This window comes from Mesoplodon densirostris, chromosome 13 (genome assembly GCF_025265405.1).
Source record: "Mesoplodon densirostris isolate mMesDen1 chromosome 13, mMesDen1 primary haplotype, whole genome shotgun sequence".
Classification (NCBI taxonomy): domain Eukaryota; kingdom Metazoa; phylum Chordata; class Mammalia; order Artiodactyla; family Ziphiidae; genus Mesoplodon; species Mesoplodon densirostris.
In genome coordinates, this window is record NC_082673.1 from 3,215,127 (window position 1) to 3,235,362 (window position 20,236).

General features: G+C 45.7%; 1 protein-coding gene across 2 annotated transcripts in view; it reads right to left on the reverse strand.

The window, feature by feature from the left end:
- Positions 1-332: 332 nt before the first annotated feature.
- The window catches only part of RB1CC1 (RB1 inducible coiled-coil 1), a 41,980-nt gene continuing 22,076 nt past the window's right edge, over positions 333-20,236 (reverse strand). Inside the window, exons 15-23 of one of the 2 annotated variants that reach the window (XM_060115598.1) lie at positions 13,221-13,386; positions 10,358-10,466; positions 10,046-10,274; positions 8,888-8,942; positions 7,831-7,878; positions 5,459-5,517; positions 3,379-3,506; positions 1,356-1,426; positions 333-610 (exon numbers count right to left, since the gene is read on the reverse strand). In XM_060115598.1, the coding sequence (XP_059971581.1) occupies positions 533-610; positions 1,356-1,426; positions 3,379-3,506; positions 5,459-5,517; positions 7,831-7,878; positions 8,888-8,942; positions 10,046-10,274; positions 10,358-10,466; positions 13,221-13,386 (943 nt within the window). In that variant the 3' untranslated portion in view covers positions 333-532. Of the gene's footprint in view, positions 611-1,355; positions 1,427-3,369; positions 3,507-5,458; positions 5,518-7,830; positions 7,879-8,887; positions 8,943-10,045; positions 10,275-10,357; positions 10,467-13,220; positions 13,387-20,236 lie in introns of both variants that reach the window. The other variant, XM_060115596.1, reaches the window with a different exon arrangement.

Genomic DNA, 20,236 nt, shown 5'->3' on the forward strand with positions numbered 1-20,236 from the left:
AAACAATTTGTTTTAGTAATCTACAGAGGCAAACTCAAAATTATGATTATCTGCATGCAGTAACACTCCTCCTTAAATAGTTTTGAAGAATTTATACATTTTATAAAGAATGTGTTAAAGAGTGCAAGTTTTCTGATACTGATTTCACAAAAGGACAAATGCTGGTAATAACAACTAACACTGAATATCTAAGTTCAAGCTAAGGTATATGCAACAGGCAAAGAATATGGCTGATCATAAACCACAATGCACGGGGTGTGCCCTTTGAGAAAGTGAACTAGTTTGGTCCGCATTTCTAGAGTTACTTGGGTAGAAAAACAAAAACAAAACCATTTTAACTCAGCCAAGGGTTGTGATGAATTTATTGTTCCTAAAATGTAGCCAGGTAGAAAGTAAATGATATACACGGAAGAAGTATGCTGTCGTGTTGACCTGTATATAAAAAGATGGCCTGCTGTTTTTGGAGTGATGAATGAGCACTGTTGGGACAAATCAGAAAAACGTCACAGAATGTCTCAATTTCTTCCATAAATTATACTTTCTTATTCCATGACACAGCTTTCACTCTGTAAAACTTTGTCCCCAAAGGAACTTTAAATCTGTTTTGTGCCTAAGACAGAAAGAAAAGGGTGATTAAGCCAAATTACAGAGGTACCATCCTACCACACTATGCAATGCTCGATCATTGTGGGGAGAGGGGTGTCTTTATCAAAGGACGCAGATCCGCCCCTCACCAGATGAGCATGTAACAGACGAGCCACTAATACTGACAGAGGGGTCGGTAATCACTGCTAAGGAATACACTACAAAGTGAGCCATGTTACTATTTTAAACATCAAAGAAACCTCAACAACACACAGGTCAAGTTCTATTGCTGTTTTGGCGCACAGGGTCCACCAGCGAGCTAGGAAGACCGCTCACTGCATCTCTCTGGCTCTATAGCCCTGACACTGCCCACATCAGTCAGGTGCGTTCTGAGCCACCAACGCCTCACATTATCTTTCTTCAGTGGGGGTAGCATTGTAAAAGCAAGGAAACATCGGCTCTGCCTACAAACAGACCAATCACCAGTTATGTTGTGTTCTTTTTTTGCACATGAAAACACTAGTAATTTAATACTCAGAACAGAAACTTGTTGTAGTTTTCCTGGGTATGTTGATAGCTTGTTGGCCATCTACCTCTACTACTGGAAGGTAAATCACATAAATATTCATACAATTGCTGGTGCAAACTCACACTCATTAAATTCAGGCCTCATTCAAGTGAATTAGAAGGCCAAGAAGAGCACTGTTCTGCATAAAGCATCCTGAGAATCTTCTTACAACTCCTAGGTCCATGTCCCACGATGGGCTTACCTTTTTGGCCTGACAGTACTCCTTCTCCATCACTTTTCCAAGGACCCATGGTCTTCGAGATGCACCTGAAGCTGTGGAATCAAACCATTAAATTCTTTTTGAAAGTACAACTATAATTATTCATGAAAACATAACTGCCAGAGTCAAAACAGTTTAATGACATTCTCGAGAGTGAAATCACAGAAATGCGTAACAATTTATAAAACAAAACTGAATTCGTTTTACTTTTCAACCACTAATTTTGGCTTCACTTACTCATTAAGTGCAGATGGTAAGTCAAACCACAGAACTGACAAAGTTCAAGAAACAAAAACACAATCTGAGAACAAATCATGAACAAATAAATCTAGGAATTCTAAATTAGCTCAGCAGTGCCACCTACTGAAAGTGCTAAAACATGACCTTTTCTGCTACTGAAAGCAGACAGTTATTACACAGACAAAATTTATATTCTAGGTTCAAAGCAAAGCACTGTCTTCTCTCTTTTTTTTTGGCACCGCAATGCAAACACAGTCAGTGCACAATAAATAACTAATAAGGATTAAGGATGAAAGAAAGTCTAAAGGGCAGTACTTGTGTGGAGGGGAGACAAAAAAATGTGGAAGGAGACACGATGAAAAAGCTAGTTCTCACACGGCAGTGTGTAAGAGATAAATACTCATTCTCTTTTAAAATTCACCGGAAGAGAAGCTGTCATAAAAGAGCTGATTCCAAAAGTATTCGACCAATAAATTACCTGTTGAGGGTAAAGCCTCTGAGAAGCTAAAACTGATTTTTATTCCATAAACCTTACTTGGCATGGCATATAAAAAAAGATATCCTGAATAAACCATCTGAAATGAACATACAGATACTACCATGTGATACAAAGATAAAAAAGCTCCTGGACCACAGGACATGGCAAGTCTACTCTAAGGACTAATAGAGCCCTTCAAGGATAATTCACAATTTCTGAAAAGAGTCATCTAACACTCATGTCCAAGGAGTGATGAGTCCCCGTCATGGGCATAACAACGCCCTGGTCACGCTGGAAACAAATGTGTGCATGCTTGTGTACAGCCGTGGATCAGTGCATTTAGACGTGCACAGGCAGAGGTAATGCAAACGGGGCAGAACGTTAACCTCAGGTGACTCTCGGCAAAGGATATCCGGCTTTTTTATGCTGTACTTATTTATGCAACTTTTTTGGTAAATTTAAAAATCATTTTCAAATAAGTCTAAATAAATGAAAAACAAAAAACCTACAAAAAAATTAAAGAAAAAAAATCAAGTTCATTGTTTTCAAGGTACAAAACCAGTCAATTAAATTGCAAGCTTCTCTTCTCATTTTTCACGGTCACATTCTACATAACCCACCGCCAACAGCCATGGTGGTGTGATCGTGTGCGGCCTACTTCAGAGAACGGGCATATGACCATGTTCACAAGTCATTCCAAACAGGAACATCAAACCAAACGGACACACAGTCTTGTTTTTGAATAATTCTATTTAGCCTAAGTATCCCAGGGTACCTATTCTGTTCTTTCTGAGTTCTTTAAAGATCAATGTAATAGATGATAGTAATACACTAATTGTAATTTAGTATACTTTAACAACGCTTACTGCCTTTTAAAAAAAATTTACAAGTTCAATGAAAGAAAAAGGTAGAAACAGGATGATAAATAGGAGAGAAAAGACATCTTATAATTTAAAAGAATTTATTTTTGCCGAAACAAGTAATGCCCTTATAAACAAATGAGCATGTTATATTGAAGCTTAAATAGGGATGAGAATTTTAACAGTGTAATTCTGCTATTGCTACAGTATGAGGTATTTGACCCAACTGCATCAGCAGAATCCAGGAAAATAATCTGGATAATGAAGATTTTAGAAAAACAAACAAACAAAAACCAGATTAGGCAGAGTTCCTGCTTACCTATTGAATTCTGATATAATTAGACAACGTGGGAGAAAAATCTTTCATATATTCTCTCCACACTAGGTTTATTGTTCTGGTTACAGATGTGACACTTACCCCCCTCACCTGGTTTGAGGTCCAGGGCAGGCAGCGACTCTGAGTGCAGGAAGTACAAGGTGGGACTCACGGTGAAGAGCACGTAATTGTCGTGGCGCTCGTCCAGGATGATGAGGACCAGATCTCCCACCTGAAAACTGAACGAAAGAGTCACCTCGATTCTGCAGTGTTCTGCGAAACACTCGATGAACAGTGCAGGAGGAAATTTCATGTTTACCTGATTTTTTTTTACTCTACCCAGGCCCTCATGGGAATGCTGGACATACACAGACGCTCAAAGGCTAACGCGCGCAACTGCCAAAGACCCAAAAGTTTTAAAAATAAAATTTCCAGTACAATCTTCTGTTTAAAAGAGCGCAACCCAAAAAAATGCTTGGGTGAGGGGGAGAAAAAGAATACCCATTATAGTTCACCTAGCTATAGAAAGAAGGCATTCATCCTAATCTTCCATTTTACAATAATAAACATAGATTGAGGGAGCACACTTAGTCACGGTGGGAAAGAAAGAACTACCTTATACTACCTCATACTACTTCTCCGGTCTCTAAGTAGTCTCCTCGATTTGAAAGAAAACCCAAGTGAACCAGCTGCGTGTACTTAGTTGGGCTCAAACAAGTCAACAGCGATGACCGACTCGGAGTGAAGCCAGCAAGGAGGGAGCAGGAGAGAGTAGGTGTGACCGCCTAGGGTGTCTCAGCTGGTGCCTGTCTCTCCAGGGTCCTTCGGAAGTGTCGTTTGGAGTATCAGTTCAAAGTTAACCTAGATCTAAGATAACTTAGTGGGTCCTACACCTAATGAATCATTAACATCACTGGGGAAACTTTAAAAAGTTAACAGTCTATCATCCTCTAATTATTTATCCTACACTTAACTGCCTGCCTAAAAAGATGTGACAGGCACTGTTTTGGAGGATAATACCTTAAAAAAGGAAGATAGGGCCTCTCTGAGGCAGTTGTTTTTTTTTTTTTTAAGCTCATCTCTCTCTAATCTTTGAAAAACCTTATATTGATTTGACTTGACATACAGCTGGTAGATAAAGACTGATACACCCAGCCCTTTCAAATCACTGAGAAAAGATAAAACTCTAGAAGGGCTTCCCTGGTGGCGTAGTGGTTGGGAGTCTGCCTGCCGATGCAGGGGACACGGGTTCAAACCCTGGTCTGGGAGGATCCCGCATGCCGCACAGGGACTGGGCCCGTGAGCCACAACTACTGAGCCTGCGCATCTGGAGCCTGTGCTCCGCAGCAGGAGAGGCCGCGACAGTGAGAGGCCCGCGCACCGCGATGAAAAGCGGCCCCCGCTCACTGCAACTAGAGAAAGCCCTCGCACAGAAACAAAGACCCAACGCAGCCAAATAAATAAATAAATTAAAAAAAAAAAGATAAAACTCTAATGAGAAGTTAAAGATCAGGAGTGCCTGATAACCGAACATATGGTCGATGGATCTATTACAGACAAAACAGAGGGCCTTATTTATTTTTAGGTCAGTCCTGACAAGCAGAGAAGAAATGACCAGTGTTCACGAGCTGCTAACAATGCTTTATCAGACACCTCCTTTCCAGTAGCCCATGCCAAAAACCAATACATTACTATGCGGTAATTTGGTCCTGGAATATTGTCTATTAAATTATTCAAGTGATCATTTTAACAGTGTATTGTGGATTTGTAGCATATCAATAAAATGAAGTCTGAGAAATAAAAACGAAGAAACACTCCGACTTCAAATATCAAGATTCTCCAATCTAAAATGAAAAAGACTAAGGTGATAAATGGGATTTAAAAGAGGTGGCACCAGCTGAAAAGGAAGCAGAATCCAAAAGCCTTCAGGAATGTATGTGTAAGCGATAATTAAAGCTATGAAAGGAAGGACTTCGAATACAATCCTAATGTGCCCAAAATAATTTAGAGAAACCTTGCTTTTCAATAAAAAAAAAGTTAACTATGAATGAGTACAAAACACTCAGCTGACTGAACCTGAAGTTGAAAGATTATAGCCAATGAAATACATTTTCATTGACAATTCAATACTACTCAGTTCAGTGCATTATTTTCACAGAAAAAAAGCACAAAATACAAATCAAATACTTACTCTCTAATAGCTATCTTTTCCGAATGCCTTGAGGATACGGAGGACATGCTCTGAGACATCTAGAAAGAGAACAGTTCACAAAGCTTACACAAGTAGCATGTTCTCTCTCGATGCACTTACTAGGTCCACGCTGCAAACATTTCTTCCAACGTTACACACATTCACGTCTGTGTCCCAGCTTTCAGGGTCCAAACTTCTCTGCTCCATTAATGTAATTCCTTTCCTTCAACAATCACTTTCAGTGGACAAATTTACCTACACTTTTACTTATGTAATTTCTTAATCAGGTTTCGCTAGATTAAAGACTGAATCATCACTTTATTTACAAATACATATTTAATCCTAAAAAATATCACTAGGAACGAGACTGATGTTTTTCGAGAAGACTTTAAAACCCACTCTTCCGAGCAAGCATGACACAAGGAAGGGGCTGCCCTCCCTCCCCCTCTCCTAACGAGCATCGCAGGGGGACACGACGGGACGGGACGGGACGGGCTAACTGCTCTGTGGCTGCCTCAGCTCGGCCGGGACTCTCCGCTCCTCAGTCAGGCTTCAGCACATTTCTCACACTGTCACATGATACATGGGACACGGGTCCCAAGGTATCCCTCCCAAGTAGCGTGGGCCCAGTTATAACCACACAGATCAAGGACAGAAAAAAATGGATTTCTCTTTGTTCATAAGTTTAATTCTGACGCTCAGAATTTTTTCCATTTCCCTTTGAACACTATGAAGGGTCTCAATTAATGTTTAAAAACAAAAGAGAAAGAAAACAATTAGTGACTAGAAAGACCTAAAAGTGTATTCCAACCTGTTTTCAAAATCATCCAAATAGTCTACATGCTGCCAGTGAGAACAAGTTTAATGATCCATTTTTCAGACTGTATTCAACTCTGTTTAGATTTTCTTTAAAAAGCTTAAGCTCTGGGCCTCCCTGGTGGCACAAGTGGTTGAGAGTCCGCCTGCCGATGCAGGGGATACGGGTTCGTGCCCCGGTCTGGGAGGATCCCATATGCCGCGGAGCGACTGGGCCCGTGAGCCATGGCCGCTGAGCCTGCGCGTCCGGAGCCTGCGCGTCCGGAGCCTGTGCTCCGCAACGGGGGAGGCCACAACAGTGAGAGGCCCGCATACCGCAAAAAAAAAAAAAAAAAAAAAAAAAAAAAAAGCTTAAGCTCTCCACGTATTTGTTACAAACAAGGGCTTAGACGTGAGGAAGCACTGGCTGAACAGAGCTGTCAATCGATATGAAAGTATGAGTGACCCGGAGGTGCTGCTCGCGGGGGAGCGGGTGCGCTCTGGATCTGAAGGACCAGATCCTTTCCCTCGTAAGCCTTTCCCCAGCATCTACTGTGTGCTGTGCACCACCTACTATTCCGGGTGCCAGGAGCACACCTGTGAACAAAGTCCCTATACCCTCGCCCAGCACAGCATCCATCCCACTGGGGACGCTGCATGGAGCACACGTGGAGCATGTCTGTTCTGTGCAGCGCCCCCAGTGGCCGCAGGCAACTCCTCCAAGGCTCCTTGAAAAGGGTTTGCTTCACTCACGGAAACAGCAAATAGCCTTCAAAAAATAGTTTTGGTGATAAATTCATGACTGACACTCTGGCAGAGCTATGTAATTAATACGTAATTTTTGCTGTTCAAGTTAAGAAAGGCAAACGAAAGAAAGCATAGATGTTTCCCTACAAGACACTTTATTTAAAAAAAAACTCAATTCTAATCTGTACCTTAAAATTTTTCAAAAATCCTGAACACAGGCCTTAAACTGTTCCTATTTCCTCATGAACTGTCATCGTCAGAATTTGAAAAATGAAGCAATTGCTTTATTAAAGCAGGTAAGATTGACTGTAAAACTGACTAATCAAGCACTTGGTTAGATTCACAGGCTAGAGGAAAGCCAAGGCAATTTAGAGGGCCACGCAGGGTCTCAGGCAAGGTGTCAGGTTCAAACACCTTGAGTTAAAAAAAAGAAAGAAAAAAAATCCGTGACGGACAGAAGGTGCTGATTCCACACACCTATGGGCGGACGCGCCAACAAGAGCCTCGGGAGGAGCAGCTCTGACTATTCGCTCACTTAACCAACAGCCCTAACCTGACGTTATAAACACATGTAATTATGCAATCCTAAGAGATTATAGCTTATTAATAATCAGAAAAGACAATCTGGATTTTGCCGGCTGCTTTTAACATTGTAAGACTGAGGCAGTGCATGTGGTCAGGCTTAAGAGTCAACTGTCATCAGTGACCAGCGCAGCTCAACGCAAACTACCAGGAAAGAACCAATCACACCACACAGCCTTCTGATCTTTATAATGAAATGCAATGCAAACACTTTAAATGTCAAGATCAACTGGGCGAGAAGACCTTACCAGTCTCTGATTCAACCGCTTGTTTTCTTCTTCTTTCAACTGTAGTGTCTGCAGGGGTGGGAAAGAGAGACCCCTGGTTTATGCTCGAAAATATAGTCTGCGTACTCAAGTCTGGTTCTACTATAAAAGGTTTGTGGGGACATTCTTTTCTAGGAATCCTTTCCACCTGTCTTATTTACTGGCTTAAAAGAGAATAAGAACAATTTTAGGTTTATTTCCTTAAGCCAAGGATTCTCAAAGTTTAATATGCATTAGAACCCCTTGTGACCTTGTAAATATGCAGTAACTATCTGAGATCCATCCCCAGAGGCTCTGTTAGGAGGTCGGGCCCAAGAGGAGGAATCTGCAATTATAATACTCAGGCCAGCAGATGCTGATGAACCTTCACTAACAAGGGCACCCGTGCAAGAGCACAAATCTGTACAATTCTGACTCTGAGTTCTTATCAGACAGTTATCTTGTAGGGAGCTAAAGTGTTAAAAATCTTCAAAGCCTAAGCAATGAAAAGTGGTCTCTGAACAAAGATGTGTAAAGTCTGCAACTGAGAAGAAACCCCTTATTACCACTTTTTTCTCTTTACTTCAATTGATCACTATAAAAACCCTAACTTTTCTTCATTGTTCACATATTCTACTTGTGCCCTGTTTTGGAAAATAGTTAATATTTTGGTTTTTGAAATTAATATGTGAAATTCACACTTCTATTGTACTGCTGAATCCTGAACTGTTCCTGGCCACTTGGATCAGAGATGACAGGACTTCTCGAAAGTAACCACAAAAATAACCGTTAAAAAAGATCTAATTTGGGGAAGTCCCTGGCGGTTCAGTGGTTAGGGCTCAGCACTTTCACTGCCAGGGCCCGGGTTTGAGCCCTGGTTGGGGAACTAAGATCCTACAAGCCACGTGGTGCAGACAAAAAAAAAAATTAAAAAAAGAAAAGAAAAAACCCTAATCTATAAACACAAATAAAGTCTGCTTTCAGCGTAAGGTTTACTTCACTACATCGCGGAGTGAACATATGTATTAAACCCTGTGTTTCAAGAAAACGATGCACTTACTCGTTCCAACAGCATTATCCTCTGCCTTTCTTCAGAGAGCATGTGGACGTTTTCTCTAAGAGAGAATGGCTTATTTTAGTTTCAGTCTTAAAATTCTGGACTTCACAGTCTCCAATAAGGTTTTGGAAATGTAACTGTTAATACACAGCACTTTACAGATTTAAGGGTTTGTACTAAATTTTCAAAAGCAGCCTGTTTAAATCAGGACACATTCTGATGGTGTAGGGTGGTATAAAATTTATACCACAGACCTTGGACCTGGATTGATAAACCTTCTGAAATTATGAGCAAAACTTTGTGCATGCATTTTTCTAGGGATAATGTCTTTGAAATTTCAAGCTTTCTCCCAGGGACCATTCTTATCCATGTTACAGATAAAACGGTCATTCTTGGGCGGCTTCACCATTAAAACTAAAAACAAACAAATGTCACAAGTCCTTGAGTGGGCTATAAAACTCAAAGCTTCAGTTCATAAAGAACCAAATCTATATAAAGACTACAAAAGTATTCCAACATGTCTACAAAGCGCTAGTCACTGTCATGTGTGAATTTGCCCATCACACTGAGGTAGTCAGAAACGAATCAGAAAAGAAAACAAGAAAGAGCGTGCAGGCTTTTTCATTTTTTTAAGCTGAGCCGTAAGTAAAGCCGTAATGTATCTAAAGTGCGCAACGCGATGGCCTGACGCACGTGCGCGCTGTGGGAGGAGCCCCTCCGTCAAGTTAACTGACACACCCGTCACCTCACGTCATTCACCCGCCTCTTCGTAAGAACACGGCCCACGATCCACCCCAGCCCCTGGCAGCCACCTTCCTGCTCTCTGCTTCCGTGAGTTTGACTTTTATCTGATTTAACTTCAGTTTCCACACAGAAGTGACAACTCCCTCCCCCCAGCACGGCCTCAGCACTGGACACACTGGCGACCCTAAGGAAGCCCTGCGCCCCTGACGCCATGGCCTCAAGGCCTAGACCCCCCTGCAGGGTCCCTGCCCGGCCGCCTGCACACTGCGGTGGCACCTGGGCACGGTATGAAAACGTGCCGAAGTGGATTCCTGCACACCATCAGTGGCGCTATCACAGGCCGTGGCACGGAGAATTCACACGCGCAGCTCCCAGGTCCACGGGCCGCGGCCCCCGGCAAGCAGGACGGGCACTCACCGGACAGACATCATGCTGGTCTCCAGCGCTGAGTCCGGCCTGCCTTCGCCGAGGGCATCCGGGGCCTCCGCCAGGGGCTCGGGCGCACAGGCCCCATACAGCTCGGGGGCGACGGCCACCCCCGGGGAGGGGACAGGGCCGCCGCCCCGCAGCCGGCTGACCTCCTCCTCCAGCCTCTTCTTCTCCTCCAGCAAGCGCGCGCGGTCCTCGGACAGGGACTCGATCAAATCTGCAGCCCCGGGCGGACGTGAGCGTTACAATCGTTGAGTGTGACACGGAACTAACAATGTCGCATTAGGAAGCGTCACTGACCTTTGTCCCGCTCTTGCTGCTGCATCGTGCTTTTCAGCTTGTCACTGAGATCACTGATTATGTTCTCTTTTCTCATTTTCTCTCTTGTTAAAACAGTATTAAAATTGGTCTGGAACAACAGAACGATAACTACTTAAATTATCTGCATGCACAGGGCAGCCAGAGCTAAAGAAAATACGTCTGTTTTTGCATGGTGCATCTCTATGGGGAGAAGAAAAAGCGTAATTCACAAGTGATGTTTACTTTGAAATTAAAATGCCACGCTGTGGTAAACACATTCGATTGTATTTTCCTAGTTCTGTATTAAATATGTTCCAATTTAGTATCTTGAAAATGAATGCTATTTTCACATTATTGTCCACACATCTATTATTGTCACAGGACAAGCATTAGTAAATATGTCTTAAATGTGGGGGAAAGAAATAAAATAGCCAACACTTTAACCAGTGCTGTTATGTACTGAACTGTTTCTTTTAGTGATCTCCCTGCCTCTGGAATCTTCCTTCTGTCCTTAGCTAAATCTCGATTCCACAGTCACATTCTGGACATGACTGTATCCCATCTCCTCCTCTCATCTGGATATCTGCTGGTTTATAATGGCTGGACTGATTCCAGTCACATTTTAGACATGACTGTATCCCATCTCCTCCTCTCATCTGGATATCTGCTGGTTTATAATGGCTGGACTGATTCCAGTCACATTTTGGACATGACTGTATCCCATCTCCTCCTCTCATCTGGATATCTGCTGGTTTATAATGGCTGGACCTGCCACTCCTCGACTTGTAGGAAAGCCTTCTCACCGAGGATCTCATACATACCAACTGCCTGCAGAGATCCCGTGAGCCAATTTCCAAAATTAAGAGTCAAAGATCCTCCAATCAATCATTAATGCCAATGATGCTAGAAACAGAGACATTTAACAAGAATGTGGCATTCTTGGGCCAAAATTAGTGAATTTGTTAAATACTGAGTTAAACTCATTTCTAGCCAGAAAGCAGACAGGAAGATCCCCTCAAAAAGAATATTTATGATATGCCTTTGTATTAAGCCATTGCTTTATATCATTTATGGTAGAAAATTAACAAATATTTATAATAGTATATTAGTTACTTTGTTTTCATAACCTCTGGCTGTTTCTGCAATATCAAATGGATTTTCAGAAAAGTTAACACAATTTATAACACACAGATTAGAAACAAGACTAGTTAATGTAAGAGCCAACTAGGCCCAAGTAGCCCTTATAAAGCTAGTTACAAATCAACTCAAGTAACTACCACTTAACATCCAAACACCACTTAAACTTGGCAGGTACCTTAGGAGTCACCTCCCCTCTCGCTTGACAACTATTAAAAGAAGAACTACATGTGGATCAGGTGGCTGGCAGCTTTCCAAGCTGGTCTCTGTCTTATTTCATCCCCCCTTAATGCTGGAAGTCTGCAGTTGCACAGGCTCAGGGGAGCACAGAGACAGGCAGCAAGAAAGCGGGAGAGAAAGACGCAGCTCACGGAGGAGGAGACATGAAAGAATGCGCAACTTCAGACTTCTAAAAACAGAGACCTGAGCGGCCTCTTCACTTTACCCCTGGTGGCTCCTCCCCAGCCCTGGACAGTTCATCTCCCTGGTTTCCGTGAAGCACACTCTGTTTCTGGTTCCTCTTTCTCATTCCCCCTTTGCCAGGCTCCTCTGCCTTTCCCCAGGCCTTAACATTTTTTTTTTTTTTTTTTTTTTTTTTTGCGTTACTTGGGCCTCTCACTGTTGTGGCCTCTCCCGTTGCGGAGCACAGGCTCCGGACGCGCAGACTCAGCGGCCATGGCTCACGGGCCCAGCCGCTCCGCAGCATGTGGGATCCTCCCAGACCGGGGCACGAACCCGCGTCCCCTGCATCGGCAGGCGGACTCTCAACCACTGCGCCACCAGGGAAGCCCCAGGCCTTAACATTTAAAGCTCCTAAGTGTGTGGAACTACACTTCTACATTTTCTTTCTGTTCTCTGGTTGACATTTTTTTAAAACTCTAAAAAGACAATAAGAAAAGGAAAACTGCACCACACCACGTTCAATGTGCACATCAACTGTAACATGCCTGCCAGCCTCAGAAACATACTCCTCGGGGTAAAAGGGACGTCGTGCTGCCCCTGGCCTGACTCACACCTGCTCTCACCCAGGTCCGCTCCGCTCTGGCAGCCCTCACCCTGCCCCGCGCCCCAGCCAGCGATCCTGATTACGTACAAATCCAACCGCGTCGCTCCTTTATTTCCTCTCCCACTGCCGCCCAGCACCTTAGCTGATGTAATGCTCCCTCACAGGGCATCCTGACCCTCAGTGGACTGGCCGCTGCTGACCTCACAAGCGTCAGCTCTCACCACTGATCCAGATCAATAAGGGAATCACCAAAGTTCAACAGTATTCCACCATAACCTACCGCCAGCCTATCACATGGATAAGAATTATCAGCCTGCAATTTAGAATAAAATTTTAGAGCTTAGAAAAAAAAATTCAACTATCATCTATGCAGTAGTACAAACACTTTCAGTTGCAAAAAAACCAAACTGATGGGAAGAGGTTAAATGATGTTTACGAGATCACATAGGTAGCTAAGGAACCGGGAACAGAATTTACATTTCCTAATTTCTAATCTAGCACTGCTTCATTCTGAAGCACCTGTGTGACATAATGACCGTTAAAAAGAAAATGCTTCTATCATGAAGAAGCTATTTAATAATAAATACCATCAGGATCAATGTGGGAAAATCACATTTAAGATATAAGAAACCTCAGCTACACAAAGAAATTTTACTTGTTAATGTATGTTCATCTCCTCTAGACCTAGAATGAATGCAGTAAGGTGGGAGACCCACATACCTGTTGTTCAGCAATCAAAGATGTTCGCACATTCTGCATTTCTTCGTTTTTTCTTTTCTCCTGCTCTTCAAGTTGTTCTAGAAACTTAGCTTTTTCTTCCTGGAGCTTTTCTTGAAGTTCAGCGACTAGGCTTGAAGAATCTTCTTTGGTAGATTCAATGGTATGACTTTAAAAATTAAATACAGCATTAATTTTTTCAAAATTACACAGAACTAACACAACATTGTAAATCAACTATACTTCAATAACATTTTTTTTTTTTTTTTTTTTTGTGGTACGTGGGCCTCTCACTGTTGTGGCCCCTCCCGTTGTGGAGCACAGGCTCCGGACGCGCAGGCTCAGCGGCCATGGCTCACGGGCCCAGCTGCTCCTTGGCATGTGGGATCTGCCCGGACCAGGGCACAAACCCGTGTCCCCTGCATCGGCAGGCGGACTCTCAACCATAACCTTTTTTTAAAAAGTAACCAAATGTATTTTAAGTACAATGTAAAGTCACTGAAGAATTTTGTCTAGAAAGAATGACATATAGTGAATTTAGATTTTTAAAAGACTGTTGTAAGGATCCTGGTCAGAACACTGGGGCATGTCTGCATGAGAGGTTTCAGCTGACACAGGACGCTAAGTAATAAGAATCCTGTAGGAGTGCAATCGTGCGCTCACATCGCGTGTACGTGCACAGGCAGGAAGCACCTTCCTTCCTAGGTGCCCTGCACCTGTGCGCTGCCCAGTGCGCCGAGGGCAGTGCTGTTTCTATTTCAGGGTCAGTGCTGTGCGAGGATGAGGCAGGAAGGAGAGGACAGTTCAGGCACAAGGACGTTCAGACACTTCTGACTCTGTAAACACACGGTCACCCCCAACACCAGGATGAGCACCCGTGACATCAGCACAGGGTATGTGCTGACCCTCAAGGTGAACACTTTGACAGTAAAAACAAAGAAAGGAGAGCTTATGGGGCCTCCCCGGTGGTGCAGTGGCTAAGAATCCGCCTGCCAGTGCAGGGGACACGAGTTCGATCCCTGGTGCGGGAAGATCCCACCTGCCGCGGCACAACTAAGCCTGTGCACCACAACTACTGAGCCTGCGTGCCACAACTACTAAGCCTGAGTGCCACAACTACTGAAGCCCGTGCGCCTAGAGCCTGTGCTCCGCAACGAGAAGCCTCTGCAATGAGAAACCCGCGCACCACAAGGAAGAGCAGCCCCCGCTCGCCGCAACTACAGAAAGCCGACGCGCAGCAACCAAGACCCAACGCAGGCAAAAACAACAACAACAAAAAAAGAGCTTTTAACACAAAAAATGATCCAGAACCACGCTGTGCTGGGGCAGGGCTTCTCGTGGCTCTATGGTCGGCCCTCCTTATCCTTGGGTTCCGCATCCACGGATTCAACCAACCACGAGTTGAAAATATCCCAGAAAGTTCCAGAAAGCAAAACTTGAATTTGCCTGAGGGCTGGCAACTATTTACACAGCATCTGCATTGTGTTAGGTATTACAGGTAACCTAGAGATAATCTGAAGTGTACAGGAGGTTATATGCAAACACCACACCACTCTATACAAGTTGACTTGAGCTTCGGTGGGTTTTGGTGCTTGGGGGAGGTCCTGGAACCAACCCCCATGACATCGAGGACTGTTATTATTAGTCTGACCAAAAGCACACACTGTGTCACATTGCTGGAGGCTCCCATAGAAAACGCTCCAGATTACCACCAGCCCCATAATTCAGCTTTAGTTTGCAGGACTCTAAGGCCCCAAATGGCTCTGACCTCAGGGGGAATTAACCCTAGCAATTGAGCAGTAAGTAATAGCTGAATACTTTAAGTAGTTTTTTTAACAGCATCACTGGCTGGCTTCCTCTGGGGAATTAGGAGCCATGTTTGTGTTGTGTGGGGAGATGATGTAAAAAAGGGTTACAGTATCTCACAATTTAGTTTAAAGGTGTTTCTGATCTAGCGGTGCTACCAGGGAAATCTAAGAAATTTATCAATAAAGGTTGCCCTCCCCCAATGAGAGACTTACATAACACTATCTTTCCATATATTAATTTAAAACCTTAAAAAGGCCTTGAACTTAAAACTCAAGGAAGCAAGGTATATCTGTTATCAGCTGGGAACGTCATCCCATCACACAGAACTTGAAGCACAGCAACTCTGGTTCCCCCACGTCCATTAACCAGTGTGTGCGAGCAAAGCTATTTCACCCAGTGCTCCTAGTAACTAGGAAACCTGCACTGAACACACACCAGAGTGGCCTCTCCCCCATCAGTGACTGTATTAGATTTGGGCCTAGTAACCGAGTAGTTGATCGTGGGTTTTTTAAAACTCTTCTGAGATCACAGAATAAGAGATTCGAAACGACACCCTATTCCGGTGTTCCCGTCCCCAGGCAGACCCACAGCAACTGCTCCTGGACACACGCCTATAAGTGGGACGGGAGGAAGGCTTCTCGACACATGCAAACCACACACACGTGTCCTGCATGCGTGTTCCGTGTACACAGGGTGTGAGAAAGCCCTTGCCCTCAACTCTCAAAATAATATATACTACTGAGTTCATTTTTCCCAGTTATATGGAGAAAAGGTACCCACTTTTAATTCTGCATTTCCTTAACCCCAAGTAGGCGGAGCAGCTATTCGCATCCTGGCTGTCTTCTGTCTTCTCTGATCTGTCGATTCACATCTTCTGCCCATTTTCCTCATGGACTGTTTGCCCTCTTCTCGCTCATCTGTGGGACCTCTCTGACATTACAGACATAATTAATACTCCCATTTATATGTCGCCAACGTTTCTCCCAGGCAGGTGGCCTCTCAACGCTGCTGCTGGCAGATGGACAACCGGCCGAGTGGGGACGGCTGGGAGAGGAGGTGGCCTGGGTGCTATCACATCGGCACCACTCCCTTCAAGTCCCCTCACTCCTCTTCAAGGGCTTCCTCTGTGCAACAGCAGCCGAGAACGACACTCTGCAGAATCCCCTTCCCAGGAGGCTCTGGTCTCAAGTTTGGCAACAAAAAGTTACCTGCATAAAGGAGTGCTAGAGTCTGTCACTCCAGAGGGGGCTGTGACCAGAGAGGGAGGCAATGAGGGTCACAAGGGGTTTCCAGGTGAACTCCCTGGGTCGACGTCTCCGTAGACACCTGGCAGAAATATCCAAAGAATCTGTAACGGTTTCCTGATGGGCCACCAGCTTTGTACTCAAGGTGACTGTGAACCTACCAACTCCCAGCCCTTCAGCAGCAACGCTTACTCTTCGCTCTGCCAGCCCTCCCCAAATTCATACAAGTTCTAAACCTAGTATTAAACGCTTTATTCTTGGAATACTTAAAAGAGGCTCTATTTTTCTAAGCTCATATCAGACAAATACAACCCTAGGGGAGAAAACCATCAAGACAGAGACCTGGGACTGATTCTCTGACCGGCTCCAACCGGAAGGCAGCAACCACCTTGGCACCAGGGCAACGGGTGCTCCGGTGGAGCCGGGCCCCCACTGCAGAACCGGACAGCTGTGTCTTCCCGGAGTGAGAGTCTGGAGACATCCAGCGGAGCCCCCAGTGCCCACCAAGCTCTCCTGCCCCCTTCTCTGGAGAGATCAGGATCACCTTCCTGAGGTCCCTTCTCAGTTAAGCTGATCTTTCTTCTCGACAACCTCTCCACCATTTCACTACTACTTGACCCAGCGCGGCTTTCAAATCCCCAGATCCCAGAGGAGCTAAAAATCTAATCAAGGAGAAAATACAACTGCAAGATTTTCTTCATTTATTTTGGCAGAATCATAGGAAATATGTACGGGGATGGACCCAATGAGAGTTAGAACAGGAAGAATCAGGCCAAACTTTGTGTGGATGTAAAGACCAGAGATTCTAGATTCAATATTAGCTATTATCAGTTTGCTATGGTGATAGCCTGAAACCTGGACCTAACGGGTAAACCACGGCCTGCGGGCCAGATCCGGCCTGTGACCTGTGAGTTTCACCAGAGCACAGCCGTGCCTGTTCGTTCATCTCTCACACTCCTCTTGATACAACAGTGAAGCTAAACAGCTCAGAGACCACTTAGCCCTCAAAGCCTAGAACACTGAAAAGGAAGCCTTTACAGAAACTGCCAACTGGTTCCCTACACCAGTGACGCGCAAAGGGCGATCCACAGAACCCCGGAGGTCACAGTCAAGGGATCACTAAGGTCAAAACTACTCACACGATGACGCCAAGATGCTCTCTGTCTTTTGCTCCCTGCTGGCGTCGCACAGACGCTAAGGCTGTTGACACCTTCATGGAGAGCCAGCGGCACCAGCTACGCTCTCGGTCACTGTATCCCGCACGTCAAAGCACGCCAAGTGAAGGCAGGTTTACTGTGGAATATCCGTGACGCAGTAAAATCAGTAATAGTACTGGGTCCTGACCACGGAGCCCACAGCGTTTAATCCTCTGTGTGACAAGATGAGAAGTACCTACGAAGCCCTCCGGCATCGCAAGGTACGCCTGTCTCATGGAAAAGCACCTGCACATCTGTTTTGTGTGTGACGAAGGAGCACCTTCTTTCATGGTGCACTACTTCTATTTGAAAAATGACGAGCTTTGGTTATTTAGACTTGCATTTTTGATAGATGTTTTCTCAAAAATGATCAACATTACTTCAATGAATAAGTGACATAACTTGTTACCACTGACAAAATGTGACACTTCAAAAAGAAACTAAAATCCTGGGATTTATTATATACCCCCGGTAGGGCTCAGAGAATGCTCCTTCACCAAGGCTTTCAGAAACACCACCCCAAAGGCTCTGCAGGGCGCCTGCAGAAGAGGGAGAGTGGCAGGACAAGCCAGTAAAATTCAACGAGCTTCACAGGCAGGACAGGTTCTGGAGGGGAGAGGCCGACCAGCACCATGTAACCAGACGCAGGACGTGGTGCCCTCACAGGCAGCAGAGCCAAAGCAACCAAAAGTCTGACCCAGAAAAACCTCTGGCAGTGGCTGTCACGAGGGCTCTACCAGAATGGGCCAAGAAAGGCTTATTAAACTGATTTTTAAACAACCCGGTAGCTGGCGTTCAGAGATCTAACTTCCAGAGAATCACCATCTTTCACCCAATTCCAAGACCTGAGTCAGTCACCAACTACAATGCCAAAGTTTTATACAGAGTTTTCTTTCTAACCTTCAGAGAGACCCACGGCCATTTTCCAGGCTGAGTGTGTATTCAAGGAAGGTACTTAATCAACTTTTGAGGGAATACTGAGCACTGGTTCTCACGTTACTAATGCCGCTGTGGTCCACCAGGACACGACTGACAGCCATACACGAGAGACGCGTCATTCCATCTCGGATCCGAAATGGAACAGATGTAAAAGCAAGTGTTGGCGAATCACTGCTGGTCCCCCTACTGATGGAACGAGGACCATTATGGCAGGAAGAGCCAGGTGAAATCCCTGAAACACAGAGGAGATTTCTACCACAATCTTGCTCAACTTAAGTATGCGTCCTGTCAAAAACATATAAAAACAAGCAATGGGTTACCATAATTCAATCAGGTAGTGACTCCAATAAAACTGCTATTTCTTACACAACCTCTTTACTGGAGCAAATTAACAAGACCACTACTACCTGACATGTAGCTACTGATACGGTGATTTCTTCCCCCTTTATTCTTATTAGTACAGACCAGGGATAAACAAACTTTTCTCTGTAAAGACAAATACTGAATAGTATAAATGTTACTCAGACAATTTCCGTCACAGCTACTCAACTCTGCTGAAAGCAGCCACAGGCCACAGCTAGAGAAATGGCCTCTCTGTGAGCCAATACAGCTGTGTTTACAAAACCAGGCTGTGGGCTGGATTCCCACAGGCCACAGACTATCAATCCTGGGTAGAGACCACAGGAAGCAGTGTGATTTCACCAACAGGGACCGCAATCGACTGTCTTATCCAGGATTAGATCAACTCTCCTGGTCCTCTGTTGAAATCTCGTTGGCAGGGATATCGATCTTCCTGCTATTCCTCAAGAAATCACACTAATCCAACCCATTTATGGCAACATGCTCCTCAGGCCTGGTAAACAGGAATTAGCCACTACTTGAGCTACCAGGGCAAGACACGTGAGTGCCGGTGGGGTGAGCAATGAGCGCCGTGGAAGCCCACAAGCCTGTGAGCACAGCGAGATTTCTGAGTGCCCAGCGGTCCAGGCCTGCGAGACGCCCGTCCAGGGTGCGGGTGAGGACCCCGAGGGCTGCGGGCAGCACCCAGTAGCTCAGCTCCTCCTGGACACCTGCCCAGCCTCCTGCTGTGTGGGAGCCCCTGCAACCCGTGCCAGCTGCCCTGCGGCGGGGCCGTCTCCCAGCGGGTGCCTGACGTGTCTGCGGCAGAAGTGGGCAGTGTGCGGAGCCTCGGCAAGTCCTCCAGGAGAATCGCGGCTGAGGCGCTCAGGATCCTGAAGCAGGTGAGCGTCTCCCTTCCGTAAGGTGGCTCAGGGCTCGCTCCTGGGTCTAGAGGCCGAGAGCCTGACCGTGCTCTCCCCAGTTACCGCGCGACCTGGGACGCCTGTCAGGAAGGGGACACTGTCTCGCCCACGGAGCCAGGACGCCGGGGGTGGGGGGACACTCGGGTGACGACGTGGTAGACGCGAGGCGGGCCCACACGAGCCCCGGCAGCGCCAGGCGGGCGCAGGAGGCGCTTCCCTTTTCTCCATCACAGCCACGGCGAGCCCGGCAGGGAAGCGGACTGGCGGGCCCGGCTCCAGAGCCCAGGGGCAGGACGAGAGCCCGGCGGGCAGGGGCGCCCGAGATCAGCGGTGAACTCGAGGACGCCTGCCCCGGGGGAGGACCGGCCAACAGAGTACTGGAGAGAGACCGTCCGTGTGGAAAGGGGAACTCAGCGCCGCGCATCCACTCCGGGGTGGCGCATACGCTCCAGGGAGGGGAGACGGGGGACAGAGGCCGCGTCGCGGGAGCCTGGCTCCGGCAGGTCAGTGCGGGTGAGAGAGACGTGGGAGCCAGGGGAGGACAGGGTGCCCGGTGCCGGGCGGCCCGC